The 15,480-nt window shown below is 39.1% G+C and overlaps 1 protein-coding gene across 1 annotated transcript in view; it reads left to right on the top strand.

The window, feature by feature from the left end:
- IKZF3 (IKAROS family zinc finger 3) overlaps nt 1–15,480 on the top strand; it is a 32,871-nt gene that overhangs the window by 2,039 nt on the left and 15,352 nt on the right. Inside the window, 2 exon segments of the mRNA XM_050911729.1 lie at nt 973–1,026; nt 2,290–2,400. Of these exon segments, the coding sequence (XP_050767686.1) occupies nt 973–1,026; nt 2,290–2,400 (165 nt within the window).

Below are 15,480 nucleotides of genomic sequence, written 5' to 3'. Positions count from 1 at the left end.
TTGCAGAGACCACAAAAATGTTCCATATACAGTGGTGGTAAAGATAGATAATTACAGGGTAAATGTCACTAGTGGTTAACACCTCATGGCCACTGCATGTGTATTTCTGTTATGTAACTGCCAGGAATGAATTTTATGAGTCCTGGAGCTATTATTTTTTATGTTCAAAGATGATGAAAGATTTTCTGGTATGTAAAAAAAAAGAGGAAGAAAAGCTAGAGGAAAGAAAGGAGGAAGGGAGCAGGTAGCTGTGACACTGTTCAGAAAATCAACGCTCCTATCAATGAAATCTCAAGACAGCAAGGCATTGAGTAAAGACTTAACTGGACAGGTCAGATCTGTGCCTCCAGTTAAACTCGCCAGCCTAAATTTGGGCACTGGACTGGGAGATGTAAATACCTGCAGCTTATATTGTCCTCAGAGCTGTCTGCTGAGTGCTCAGCACTTTTGGAAACCAGGCCACGTATGTAGTACTCTAAATTTTTTTTTTTAAATTCCTGACATTTGATCCCTATCAGAATTTCTAAATGGGAATTAGACTTGCATTCCCAGGAAAGCCAAGTAGATCTTGTGAAGATAATAGGGTTTTCCCTTTGTATTGGAAAAGGAATGCAAAAATATCTTGTACTTTGTGCTTTACAGAGATTCACTTCATACAGAGTTACTACCACTGTGCTGTGCTCACAGGGTGCAAAATGAGATGTTAAATTGAAAGTGTAAGTTACTCTGTTCTATAATTTTTTGAAGTTAGAAAATAATACTTAATCTCTTTTCTGGGCACGTGCCAGTGCTCAAGATATAAAGAAGTTGTACCATGAAACATAACAATTATTTGGTATTTATTTCTTTGAAAATTTTGCTTTTTCAATTTTGCTTTCAGTCAAGAAAATGGGAATGTATAAGATTATAATAACTGTGTCATGAAGGGTTCTAAATATTAAGCAACTCAGACTGCTTTTCTGTCTTTTGCAGATTCACAGGCAGGTATGGACCTAAGTAATTCTCAGGAACAGCCCATGGCTGCAGGTACTGTGCTGTTCAAGTTATGTTCTTTCACCCTCTTGAAAATTTTAAATTTAAATGGGGAAAAATATATGAATTGCAGCTTGTTTAGATTCCCAGGGCACTGAATACACAGTCACAAATACAAAGATAGGCATTAAAGGCAAAAAGTGAATTCTAGTTGAAGTAAAACTGTGGCAGTTCAATATAATATTGGAAAATTCTACTAAAGGAAAAAAAAGACTGTATAGTAGGAAAGGAAATGTTTTCCGAAGAAAGCTGGAAGTTTTGATTAGGGAAGCAAGAATAATGGGATTCTTTTGGTTGACTGCATTCCTGAAAATATGAAAACAAACCTCTTGTGTGAGTTGGACAAGTGTTGTACTTGTTAGTCAAAAAATAAAACTTTTTTTCAGATCCAATGTAATATTTAGCTTGAGAAGGATTGGGTTTTTTACTATCCAACTGTTAATAAGTTAAACAGTTTTAATAGCAATTTCACAATGTTGCTGTGAACTTTAAAATTTCACAGGATTGTTGAAGGAAAACACTGTCAGTTTTTTAAACAAAACAATCATCTGAAATTTACAGAAATATGCATAATATTGAGTTAGTCTGTATTATGGATTCTATGAAAGAGGCTTTATTTGAAAAACTTCACCCAAGTAAATTTCACCGTAGTTAAAAACGGGGCTTAATTTCAGAGAAGAGAGGCTTGGATTTCTGGGACATACTGCTGCCACAGTGGTCAGCAGAAAACTTTCTGATAACGTTGATGTTTAAAAAGACATATGTGAAATAAGCAGAGAAGTGCAACTGGGTTCAAAGACGCTTCCGATTAAACGTGCTTGAGCAGTTTCCTGGCCTGGGGCCGGAATGATTAATATTTTGCTTAAATGAACAAAGTAGAGCAGTGATTCCTTTTCCGTGCTCTGAAGAGCTTGCTTGCTTACCTGCTAGCAGCAGTTGTCAGAATACATATGATTTATAGAGTTACATATACTGGATTTTATTCCTGTTTTGTTGTCATTTAGAACAACCTCCAGAATAGTTAAATCTGAGCAAAAGCTTAAGACTTAGTTAGAGGTGTGTACTCTGTGTGAGAGTTTGTGTATGACTTTGGGAAGCAAATCCATTCAACCAAACTGCAACTAATGCATCTATAGAAAGAAGATTGTGGGCATTGTGAGCAATACTGGGAGTCTGCAAATACTTTGAGGTTATCACCTGGAAATAGTCTTGGAGCATAAATAGTTAATTATTGGTTTGTTTGGGTTTTTTTTTCAGAAGGACAGGAGGTTTTGACAGACTGTAATCTGAACAAATCCCAGGAAATGGAAAGTATGGATAATGCGGAAGATAGGAAGGAACACAATCAGTCTAATGAAGAAGCAGGAGGTAAAGTGGAGATTGAATTCTGAAAAAAAATAGTTATATTTTGTCTTTTTATTCATCTGATTATGCTGTAAGAGTGATTAGAAAGTTTATTCTGGATCATGACTCTGGTTTGCCTGCATGTCTGTAAAAGCAATAACAATACAATTAGTTTAGAGCATTTCAACATGCTCTAAAGGAGGAGCAACCGTTTTCCATCAGGGAACCTCACGTGCATTTTATAAAGGTCACTTTTACAGGATCTATGAAATATGGATAGCAAGATAAAAAAGCATGTGCATATGGTGGGCTCTTTTAATGTGTGTTGTAGCATACAAATTCTTAAAATTAGTTTGCATATGACAAATGCATGTGTTAGGACTGCACTTTTTATTAATGTTGGTAAGCTACTCTGATATCTAAAAAATAACTTGGCGATTTTTTTTTTTTTTGAAAGAAAGGACAAGTTACCTCAAATTCATAGGGCAACTCAGCCCTGTAAAATTTAGAACTATAGCAGTAATCCTGTACTTTAAACTGTGGGTGAACAGAAGGTTGGTCAGTTTACCATGTTCATTGTTTAATTTGAACGGTAAACCCTTCCTATACAACTCCGAAAGAAGACACAGGTATGAATAAAATGTTAAAACAATATGTACTATTTTTTGTTTAAGAAGCCCTGCATAAATGCATATTGCTGTGTATCTTTAAAAACTGGTAGGCCCTCTTCACTTAATAGATAAAAGATAAAAGAAGCAGCTCCTGGACTGAGCAATCTTACAGGCCCTCAGAATTCAGGATTTGTATATGTGTATATGACATAGATATAGAGCAAGAGACCTTGAATTTCTTCCTTGATCTAGAAGCTCATAAACTGAAATCACAGCATTAATAAACACTCCTGCCAGTGAGCTGAGCGTGTTCATTTATGCCAGTTCTCAACCACAAACAGTGAAAAATGCTGCCTGGTAGAGGATGTGGTATACATATACTGGGGAAAAGACATACATTGTTTTACCAGTTTCACGTTGCCTTTTAAGTACTGCATGTCCATGGCAGTACAGCATTGTCAAGACAAATTATGTCTGTGGCTTTGGTTAGTAGTTTTGAGGTAGCATTTACGTATCACTTGAATCAAGTAAATCACTAAAGAACTGTCTCTATTTTGGTTGCCCAAGTAGCCTTGGTTGTTCCCTGTAATGTAAATGTGATGACTTTATTTTGGACTAAAATGAAATGTTCAGATGTTAAACTTTTGCATTATTAAAGATTAAACTTGTATCTGTTTATTAACAAAGTACAAAACAACATAAAACACTCCAGGGAGTGCTGCAATAGCAAAAGAGTCCGTGAGGAGGATCAAATTAATCTCACTTAGGTATCTACAGCACTGGTGTCTAGAACTGTACTGGTGTCTGGCCTTTCTTGACGGTTGATGGAGAGAGAGCACGCAGGTTTTCTGACCAAATTTGGGTGTCTGACTTAGGATGAAATGCCTCGTGTCCCCAAGGTAGCTGCTTCTGAAGAGGACTCCATGTATAGCCAGTGGAGAGTAGCTTAGTATAGATGTCTGCGGTGTAGCAGCTAGCTTGGGCAGGTGAGTTCTGCTCTGCTTGCCCTAAGAAGAGAAGTTTAATGTTTTTATCCACGGAACATGGAACGCTGGAGCCTTTTCTACATCCAAGGCATCTGACCTCTCTCTCAGATCTCACAGCACATAAGATACTCACAGCCGTATGTCCAGCCCTTACGCCGTTTCCACTTGCACTAGCTCACTTCTGCCTCTGCTTTCCCAGTGTCCCTGTCCTTCGCTCCTCCTGGTCACTAAGCTGTGGATACAGGAAGCCAGGACAGGGTTTCCTTCACAAACCCCTCAGTATTGACCATCCAAGAGGAATTGCTGTAGCTTCTCCCCACCTTCCCATTCCAGGAGCCCTGTCTATACCGCTTGCAGGTGCAGTGTCATGGCATCTAGCAAGTCTTTTTTCAGCTCCTTGACTGTCCTGTGCCCTTCAGCTTCAGTACTGTTTCTCAGGCTCTTTTCCATACATTTAAGTCAGGTACAATTTAGGCACTTGTGAGAGAATGTTTATGTTGATACTGCTCTTATACACCATTCATTTTTCATATTGCTGCTGATCTCTTAAAGTCTCTTTACAATTTGTTCTGGAATGCAAATACTGAAAATTTACATCTCAAAGATAATGCTATAAATATCAATAAAACATCATTTCACTCTGATAGACTCCCTTACCATTAGAGCATTCATTCATTAGAAAGTGAGTACGAACCTACTCCGTACCACAGTGCTCTATTTTTTGATTCTCGCTATAGGAATACAGAGATGATTGCTAGGAGAAAGCTGTTTTAAATGCACAAAGAAGTTAGCTACAGTATCTCAGTGTAAAATGGCACAAAATAAAACATATCTTGTGTTTACTTCATTGCTTCACATACAGTTCTCTACAGTCATTCTGATACCGGAAGCACAATAAATCTTAAATATTTAAGCATGCTGTGCTAGTACTCTAGGCTGTGCGAATATCAGTAGGTGCGTTTAAATTTCTTCCTAACAACGCCGCCAGCTCAGTTGCTGTTGGATACTAAAATTCACAAATAATCTTAGCTTTCATGTCATGCCTACTATATAACAGTAGCAGCTACGTTAGTCACTGAGCAGTCCTTGCGGGTCAATAACTATCTGCCTTACTTCTAGATAAGTGAAACCACATTCTGACAGTGCTGCCCTGGTGGGAGTATTATCGTTCGGGGATCACTAACCCTGGTAAAAATGAATATATAGTATTCTCCAGAATCACAGAATAGAAATATCGGCAGTATCGGTGATAGATCTTGGGAAATGGATTATGTCCTGCCTACACCTGAAAAGTCTGTCTGTTTACAGAAAAAAAAATAAGCTCTACTTGGCACTTTTCCAGCTGTGATCACTAATACCCGCATTACATATCAAATTTAAGGAGAAATAATGAAGAATGTTTGTGTGGTTCTCATAAATGTTAATCGTGGTATCCGTGATCGACTGCTTTTGTGAGTGAGCAATTCCACTTCAGTATCTTCACAGTTCATCGTTGATGATAGACTGCATCACAGAAAACTCCTTTTTTTAATCCTGAACCCCTGCATGATCCATGCCGACAGGGTTTGTTCCATCTGCTGAAGGCCATCATCAGAACATGAGGCCACTGACTCATAGAGAGAGATCAAACATTCGATAGCCTGCTTTCCACTGCCTTAATATGTCTATAACATGTGTTTCTTCAGTACAATCATGTCTGGTTTTTCCATGTTTCGTCAAGCATTCATAGTAAGTAGTAATCTTCCAGTCTTGGACTATACATTTTTTGTGAATCTTGCATTATTAACGGGTGACACTCTAAATACATTGTGGGGACAGTCTGAGACTTTGAACAGAAGCTGGAGCCTGGTCAGATCTGGATGTTGTCAAACTCTAGTTCGGTGGAGCCTTTTATGCTAGGTCTGCAGAAAGTGGGACTGTGATCCTTTCAAAAGGCTACAGAAACTTCATAAAGGCACTCTAGTGTATAGGGCTGAAACGTCATCACAACTGGTGCTCATCTGGTATAAGAAAATCCCCTTTTTCAGCAAACAATTCCGTATTTGTACTTCTCCGAGCACATGCAAACACACTGGCTGACGTGTTGTTCATATGTCTGTGTCATAACTGGCAACGGTGAGATGCCATTCAATGAAAACAATTCAACCTGCCCTGTTATACACCCCTTTTAAAAGGGCTTCAACTGTGATGATTGCTAAGTATAGGGCAAACGATTAGGCAGAAGGCTATAGTAATATGTTAATTAAAAGCTTGATGGAGAACAGGGGAAAAAAAAAGAAAGAAAAAACCTTTTTTTGCCTCAAGGGAATGGAAGCTGCATGCTGTGGTGCACATGGTGTATGCTTGCCTGCAACCATAAAAATACACTGTTCCCATGGTGCTTCCTGTATCTAGTCTGAAAAGAGTCAAGCAATGAGACAGAGAGGGGAGGAAGCACTTAATTTCCCTTGTTTCTTTATGTGCCCCCAACACTGGTACCTTTGGTGGCCAAAGTTGAAGCGTCCTTAATTTAAAAATTAAACAAAAAAAGCCACCTTCTTTCCTGTGGGAGTCACAGTCAAGCACAAGTGTTTAATTATGTCTTAATTCCCTCATCTGTTGAGGCAGACAACTTTTTGGGTGTTATGAATGTTAGCTAGCTTTCATGGTTGTGAAATAAAAAGAAATAGAAGCCACATTTGTGGTTTATGGATGCTAATTGCTGCTGCGTTTAGGTGTGTGAAAGGGGGCGGTTAAAAGGCTGGAGTGAGACAGGAGAGGATGACAAACCCTCGCTTAGGCGCGTACTGAGGTTCCAGTGGTGCTGCTAGCACACACACTTATCTGCTTGAAAAGGAAGTGCCGTTTTTTATCAGAATATTACATCTCCCAAGCCCAGATCGAGCCCTACCGCTCATGGGACTCAGGGGTTATCTCACAACATCAGCAGTACTGTGCTGCAGAAGTTCACTTAACAGGGGATTTCTGTAAGTGTTAAAACCAGGCAAGGAGTCTGTACTGCTTAACTGTGTCAGGTCTCTCTGCTTTGGTGGCTATGCATGAACTGAAAGTCGCATCGGAGTGTTATCAACAAAAGATCCTCTTGACTTTGTTTTAGCTCTACAGTGCTGTACTATCAGCAGCAGGAATGCTGCCAAGCACGTTCAGTGACATCAACACAGTCAGTTGTGTCACCACAGCCTGTAAATGATTGACATTAGCTTGGACTATCCTGCACAATGGGGAGCCCAGAGTGCCCAGGGCTGATAGAGAAACTCGGATATTCTGATTGCCTTGAAATGATCAGAAAAGTGCAGCTATTTCTTATTCTAATTAACCCGTTACAGTTAGCAGAAAACAGAATTTGCTTTTGAGATATCCTGACTATTGGTGTAAGCTGTCAGAGAAGACGAGGTCTGGAAGGAGAATGGAGGCACAATGTTGTTCAATCGATGATGGACTCCTTTCCATAACTCTTAAAACTGCATTTTTCTTCACTTGTTCTACAGTGTGTATCTTGGATTCATACAAAATAATTCCTTGAAATTAACGGTGAGAGAAATACTTGTTCCTTTGGCATCGAAATAAAATCTAGTCCAGGGTAGATGAGTTGTGTGTTCCCTCCCCACCCCCACCCCCAGCAGGAAATAAGTGAAGATGAAGAAAACGGCCCTAGGAACTCAAATCACATGTCATTGTAGAAAATAATCCATTTTTAGAAATACAGGTTGGTGGAAAGGAAATCAGTTAATTAAGATGACTCACGTTTTGCCCCCAAACGAGGCTGTTCATTTGGCACAAAATGTGTGAGTTTAAGGGGCAGGTTTACTACTGTTTGTGCTGCTGGAAAGGTATCGGAAAGCAGAAATAAATCCGCAAGAGTCAAAACTTTGCTAAAGTGCAGCAAATAGTTCCATGAGTGTTGGAATTGATGAAGCTCGGTTTCCAGTGGGCTTGTGTCTTGTTGCTGGCTGACTCCTAATTGAATTATGCAAAGTTTGCATCGTGTGCTAGATGGCATGTTTGACTTGTGGTACCTCAGGCTAGCTTTGCCATGTTCTCAACACCGTCTCCCATCACCCTGCATTCATGTGCTCCAGTTCTTGTTCCTGTTTTTGTTCCTTCTGCTGCTCTGCAGGAGCTGTTACGAACTTTGCTTAATTCAGAGCTCAATTCCATGTATTCTTGTTGAACAGTCTGTCGCTGCACCTCACCTGCCAAGTGTGCCAGGCACACCGACTGTTTCTCCTGATGCAGGAGCACCACCTCCAGGAGTGGTTTCGGGAGATGCAGGTACTCCTGGGCCGTCTGTTGAACAGGCCGATTGTCAGAACGGAATAATTCTGAGAAGCCTTCCCCTCTGCCAGATAGGATTGGATTTGGTGTACAGGTCTGAATGTTACTAAGGGAACACAGAGTGGATGCATACGCTTCTATAGAAGACCAGGCTAAAAGTAAAACAGAAGTATTTAATTATAAAAACCTCAGTTTGGTGAGAATGTACTTGTAATCTAAAATTCAAGTCTCAGAATCTAGATTATTTACGACTGGAAAATTTTTTCAAGTTGAATCAAATCAATACACTTAGTTTTGTGAAGATTATGGTGTTCAAGGATTTTCAAGCAACATCTTAACCAAGCTCCTGTCTTCAGTTTATAGGTGTTAGAATTCCATTGATATTTATCACAGATTTCCCTGTTCTTCATATTATTATATTTTCTCTTCATATTATATTTTTCTTGTATCAAACAAAAGAGTATATTGCATTGTAAGAAAGACTTTTGGGAGATGAATTAAAAAAGGCTAAATGAAACTACACTTTCAACTTCGCAGATTTGAAGTTCATTTGAAAAAGCAGTTGACCAGAGACGATCATGCTTGAGCGGTTGTATTAGTAATAGGTCCCTTGATATAACTAATGAAGGCGATTATCTGAATTTAACATGTGGCCTTTTTCAGTCTGACTGTTAGGTCCAGATGTTCTCTGATTAACTGTCTAATTGAAGTCTGATTTAACGGTTGTGATTGTATCTGGCTTTCTGGACTTAAGGAATTGTAATTTTAGAAATGTTTTCTATGAGTGATGTTATCTCAACTGTAGCAGAAGGGAAGAACTCGTACAGTTTCATCTTTTTCTGTGCTGGTTTTTTTTAAGAGGGAGACTTTAAAGATATTAAGATTTGAAAGGATAATGTTAACAGGTGTCATCAATGAAACAAAATTCATCTGCAACAGGCTTTGGAAAATCTGGGCACTGTAGGCCCAGGGTTGTGGGGTGGCATTCCCTCTGATCCTCTGTGCTCCGGCGCAACACTGGGGGAATAGACAGTTGAGGAAAAACGGCAAGCTATTGACTCTTTTTTTTAATTTAAAAAGTAAAAATAAAATCCCATGATAGTTTTAGCATAGTACTAACCACAGTTTTCTAGCCCCTGGTCATATTGTCTCAGGTAATAACATTCGGCTTCCCCAAATTCTGTTTGTAGTGTCAGTTAAATGCATTATTTTTCATTTCCTTCCCTAAACCATGGCCTAGTGCTGCCTGGTGTTGCTGTGCAGTTGTCCTGTCTAACTCCAGCTTTGGTAGCACTCAGTTTTGGATAACGTTTTTCCTTTATCACTATTTCTCTTAGTGTAACTTTAACATATTTTGGAAACCTTTTGAATGAAAGTCCTAAAAAACCCACTAGATTATTATTAGGCAGAAATTGGTAATAGGTGGGAAATACCAGGTATGAAATTACAGATTTACACAGGAATACACAGCTTTATAAGAAAAATCCCTGTATTTGAATAAGATGCTTTAAGAACCAGTTACGTAATTCAAGTTTCCTCGCTCACAGGAGCTTGGAGATGATGTGTGCGTGGGCTTTTTGTTGTTGTTGTTGTAATTAATTGTACAACTAGATAAATTATCCTGTGTTTTAATGATAGACACTGGTATTAATGAAGTAGAAAATACACATCCGAGTGCTTGGAAAATGATGCCTGGTTTGTTGGGTTTTTTCCTTTCCAATTCTCAGTGCTGCATTTCAATTTGATTTGCGTCTATTTTTGTTTCAAGTCACGATAAAAACAAGGAAACTCATTACCATAGAGCATGCACTCCACAAAGGGGAATTATGAAAGTTTCTCTCCTATTTTTAGAAGTGAAATTTCCACCAGGTGCACACTGCACTGGTTCATTTAGGAATTACCACTCAAGTACGCTTTATACAGTATCTAAACAAAATAGATGCTTGGGTTTTGTACAAAAATGGATACTGAACAACAGTACGAAGAAAATACTGGAAGGCACAAAGATAAAATAAAGCCAATATGCCCAGTTAATAATTTTTAGTAAGTCAAGGAAGTGAAATCTCTGGATTTCCAGCGCGTTGCAGAACAGAAGTACTGAATGCGGTACTTGGGATTTTCACTGCAGAAGAATCTGCTTTGGCCTGTAGTGACACAAAAAGGGCACCTCAGCTGTGGGGACGCCCGAGTGGGACAAGTCCGGCGGCGGATGCGCTGTACAAGGGAGTACACATTTATTGACACTACGTCTTCATTACTGTTGTTGCCGCTGCTGTCTAGCTGAAAGCTGATACTGCTTCTAGGTGATTGCTTCTTCCTTTGTTGGCAAACAATGATCTCATAAAAGCATCGCTGCTGTTGTGAAAAAGGGAGCTTATCACTGGAGTCAGTGGAAGAAACAAAGCCGGGTTGGGCCAAAAAAGCTTGAATTCCTTTCCCTTCCCTAGAATTGATATCTGCAGTGGTGTAGAAGACAGACATGGAGAAAAGTTGCCTTATCTCTGGCTGTGTTGCCTCTATTAAAAAAAAAATCATCTCATGTTGCTATTGTGTCACTTCACATTTTATAATTCCCCAGTACTTATAGTCTCCACGTTTTCAATATATACCTGTATGTCACGTGTAATTGTTTTCTTGTTATTTAAGGAAAAAAACTTAGGTTTTTTTATAAAAGGTATAGGATTGATTTTTTTTTTTTTTAAATTTTTTTCCCCCCAGTTTATGATTTTGATGGGATGTACTGCAAACTTCTCTCTATTCATTAAGGAATATGGGTGTTTTTTAATTCATGACATATCTTCCCCCACAGTGTGTTAATTCCATTGTAGAGGTGTTTTTCGTAAACGTGCAGGATTCTGACTTTAATTAGGAAACTCCGCTGACTTTTTCAGTTCCACCACGTATGTCTGTTCTGTTTCAAGCTGGTTTAGGTAAAGGTATCTCACATTCTGGGAGGGGACCAACTCTAGTATGTGTACGCTAGGTTTTGGTTTTATACTGCTATTTCTGGCGACAATTTGTGGAGATAACGGTGATGAATCATCAGTTAATACCTGTCAAATCCAGGTAGTCACAAGAATCCTTCAATATGCACACGTATAGACTCCCTTCTTGTTCTTGGGCATCTGAATCCTATTAACAGCTGTCAAAACCTGGTAAACTATTTATATGCTTTCACAATTTGTTTAATTGGATAGTTAGGAAATGGCATACAAGAAAAGCTTTTCTTTTTTCTTTTTTTTTTCTTTAGTCTGGCTGAACATCTGTAGCATTAGGGGCTCATTATCTCTGAATTGGCATAGCAAATCAGCAGCATCATTAAAATGCCACATTAAGATGATTAAGTTTCTTTGTTATCCAGTTGACTTTTTGCATGTGCTGAGGATTTCATGATTATGACCCCACTCCTTGTAAAACACTTGAGCAACATCACCCTTTTGTGCCGTTGTCTTTAATAGCTTCTGGTTTTTATTCTTTGTGCTTTTCATAACACTGCTGGTAAACTTTGCTTAACAACAGTACAAAACTTACGTTCTTTTCTCTATATTTGATGCCAAGGTCTTGGATTAAATATAGTAATTGGGGGTTTTTCCTTCTGAGACTTCCTCCTAGAGAGAATAGCTAAGATAACACTCTAGCTTGTCCTAATTGTTTGCTGCTATTGACTTCTTTTTTTATTCATGCATTTTATAGAACATATACAAGCACTGTTCATGTGGTGACTCAGTCTGAAGTTGCCACCACAGCTTTATTTTGGATTTTTTCCAGAACCCATTGTTTTTACAGTGTTTCAGGTGAAACAAAAATATTACTCTGGAGTATGTCTTTCATCTTGTAATCATCTCCCCAGGAAATGAAACCATGTGCATCAGCCTTAACGCATCACACTGGTACTTTGTTGTGTAAAAACTACAACATTTTTTTCTGCAGTGTATATTACCTTCATGAACTGCTCAAGAAAAATAGTTACCTGGGTTGGACACCATGAATGTTTTTTTCCTCCTACAACCTCTTTACTTTTCTAAGCATAGAAGAGATGATAGCACTTCATTTTTCAACTGGGGGAACTTTGTTAGTGTTGTTAGGGATAACTGTGTTTTTCCTGAGTTAAATTTCCCTTTTCTACTTGAAGTTACAGCCACCTTCCTCTTGGTTAAGGCGGACCCGCCTGGAAACTCCCTAATCTCATTAAAATATGTTGATATCATTTTTAAGTGACAGATACAAACCTTTCCACACAGCTGCCAATCTCCTGATCTCACAGTATTCCCTGTGCGTGTCAGTACACAGAGCAAAAGTCAGGGCTGAAAAAGGAATTTCGTTGCTTCAGACCTCTGCAACCACTTGGTTAATTTTAGGCTGACCTGTACTGAGCCGTCTTTTCCTCAGGCTGCTTTGTACCAAAGCTTTCTTCTGTATTGCTGTCAGGAAAGCAGAGTAGACTGAACAATAACAAGTGTATTAGGACAGAAAAATTCCAACCCTTCTAGCATTTATTTGGTTAAAAAAAGCCTCTTCCCTAGTGGCTTCTGCTGTCTGTTGTTCTCAGGCATCAGAAAGTGAATTTTTCCATTGAGGTTCTTCAAATGCCTACATGCAAACTGAAAAGCACTCGAGCTTTGGTGGGATATCGCTGACAGCTGGAGTGGCGGTGATGTTTGTTGGGGGGAGGCAGTGGTGGAAAAGCCTTGATCAGAACTCAGGTGCATCCTTCTCTGTTGCTATAAGAAAAGACAAGTATTGCAAGCAGTCAGCGTGCAATATGGAAAATGCAGAGGTAATTATTTTCCGCAGTGGAACCATAGGATGGCTTGCCCAGTTTGTGCCAGTCAGCAAGTGCTTGCCATGGGGAACTCAAACCAGCGTTCATGCTATGCTACATGAACACTGGCGTAACTCTGTAAAAGAGTGAAAAGCTGTGAGCCATGAACCTGTGGTGAGAAACAGTAGAAAACGGTAGAGAAGTCTTCTCAGTTGGAGGTTACAACTAGTCCTCCACTGCTAAGCAATTGCATTTGATGCAGACGAAAGGTGAGACGTTAAGTAGAAAGTGGGAATTGAAATTGTTTCTGAAAGTACCAACAAGGTGCAGCTGCAATGTGTACTTCCTTTTACCATGCTGTGCAGGATGTAGCAAATTATTTTGGAACTGTCTCCTTTTGAGAGGGAAAAAAAGCAAGCAACCAACCAAAACACCTTTTTTTTGGAAAAGAGATTCTGTTGAAAGCGGGTTTCAGCAACTGGCAATAATTTTTCCTTAGAGTGATGGAAATGGATGCATAAACTAATTTTGAAGGAGTCTTGATAGCAGGATCACCCTCGCACCCTCAGACATGAAGTTGGCAGCAGAAGGCACCTGCAGAGGAAACCCTGTCTCAGTGGAAGTGGGAATCCCCAGGACGTGAAGCAGAGCTGGGCTGAAGAAGGTGCAGAGAAAAATGGCCCATTTGTAGGTGAATCCAGACCTCCCTGTGACCCTCTGAGCAAACACCCAAACCCGCGTGAGCTCTTCTGGCACCACGGCAGCCAGTCCCAATACCAAACTCTAAAAAACACCTAGGATAGGGGGATAAAAACACACAGTATGGGGAAAAAAGCCATCCTTCTGTGGGTATCATCATCCGGGGAGAGCACCAAGAGGAACCTCGGAGTTTTCCACACTACCGTGGATTCTTGCATAGGATGAAGAAATTATCACCCACCTGTTTCTTCCACCTCACTTCAACCCAAAGTAAGATAGATTGGCTGGGTGTAGTGCAAACATTTAGGATAGAGGAGTGATTTTCCCACTAAAATATGGTTGAAAATTGTGATTTCATTAAAGTATTGGTTGCCAGATCTTTATTTTTCAGTGCTGCTTTTATGTTGCCACCTCATTTTCGCTGTCACCCATTGTTTGTTCTTGGCATTTGATGTGGTTTATTACTCAGAACCAGAGCTAATACATATTCAGCAGTCCATGTTCTGTACTTTGGAGAAAGGACAAGTGATTAAGTGCCATATTTAACTGTCTAACCCTCAGTTTGAGAGAGGAGCAGGTGGCCATGAGAACAATACTTTCAAACAGGAAACTATGTATTTTATCTCTTAGTGCTTTTCTTCACTTGGTAGCTTGAGGCATAACTCAAGTTTCAGCCATAGCCTAGCTCTTGTCTGGATGGAGAAGTCAGCTTTAAGCAGAAAAAAGCTGTCCTGTCAATTAATAAGGATTTTAATGCAAGTGCTGGTCATGCTGGAGTTAATAGCGGACAGGAAATTCAGCAACATAAGTTGGGAATCATCAGCTGTTTATATAGTGTGACCAATTTGCTTATATTTTTACATGGGAGCATTATTGTTAGTAAATTATTAGCTACTTGTTACATTCTCCTCTTGTCATGAAGTTGCATTCATTTAAGGCAATGTCTTTGGTTTTCTCTGGACATGGCTACAGGTCCAGGAACCCATTCAAAGGCCATGGATGCTGATCTTCATGAGCCTTTGGGTTCTTTGCCACATACTCACAATATGACTTCGGACGAATCTTTTAGTGTTTCTGGGATACATTTATTTATCAGGAAACCTTTACCCTGCCTCTGCTAGTTTTACTGACATCGTAATCTTATGATACAGGTATCAAGATTATCGGATGCTCCTCACACTTTTGAGATCTTTGGATAAAAATTGCAATTTGCAAATGAAAATTAGGATTATTGATTAGGATTAACTGATGAGAATCTATACCATGGGAGCACTGGAAGTCTTATATGGATCAGACATATTTCTTAGGCATGTTTCAAGCAGCAGAAGTTCCCCAGGAAGATATAAGTATCGTTTTTAATTTGTGTCTTTCCGTATTTCCAATTCACAGGAACAGCCTGAGACGCTAATTTCTGTAGGCTAATTGTGAGTTGTGGGAATAAGTATTTTCTTTTGAATCCTGAATAGTACCCTGTAATTGCAGGAGAAGTTTGTACTGTATTATACTTTTGTAATCTGTAGAAGGAAATTATCCATCAAAGGTAATTAACAGGCAGGTCAATATTTTTAAAAGTTATCTCACTGTGAGTATCATTAAGTGTACATGACCCATGAAGATTCATGTCTCAGCTGCATTTCTTCATCTTTGGGTGTTTAAGTAAAACTTTTAGGAAGATTGATATTGTAATTTTATGTAATTTTGGTGAGTTTTTTTCCTAAGATACTTCATTGTGCCTAAGATGAGCATTTTTTCACTTTTGTGCTTTGTTTTA

The sequence above is a fragment of the Gymnogyps californianus genome, chromosome 28 (genome assembly GCF_018139145.2).
Source record: "Gymnogyps californianus isolate 813 chromosome 28, ASM1813914v2, whole genome shotgun sequence".
Taxonomy (NCBI): Eukaryota; Metazoa; Chordata; class Aves; order Accipitriformes; family Cathartidae; genus Gymnogyps; species Gymnogyps californianus.
This window is presented reverse-complemented; position numbering and strand designations above follow the sequence as displayed.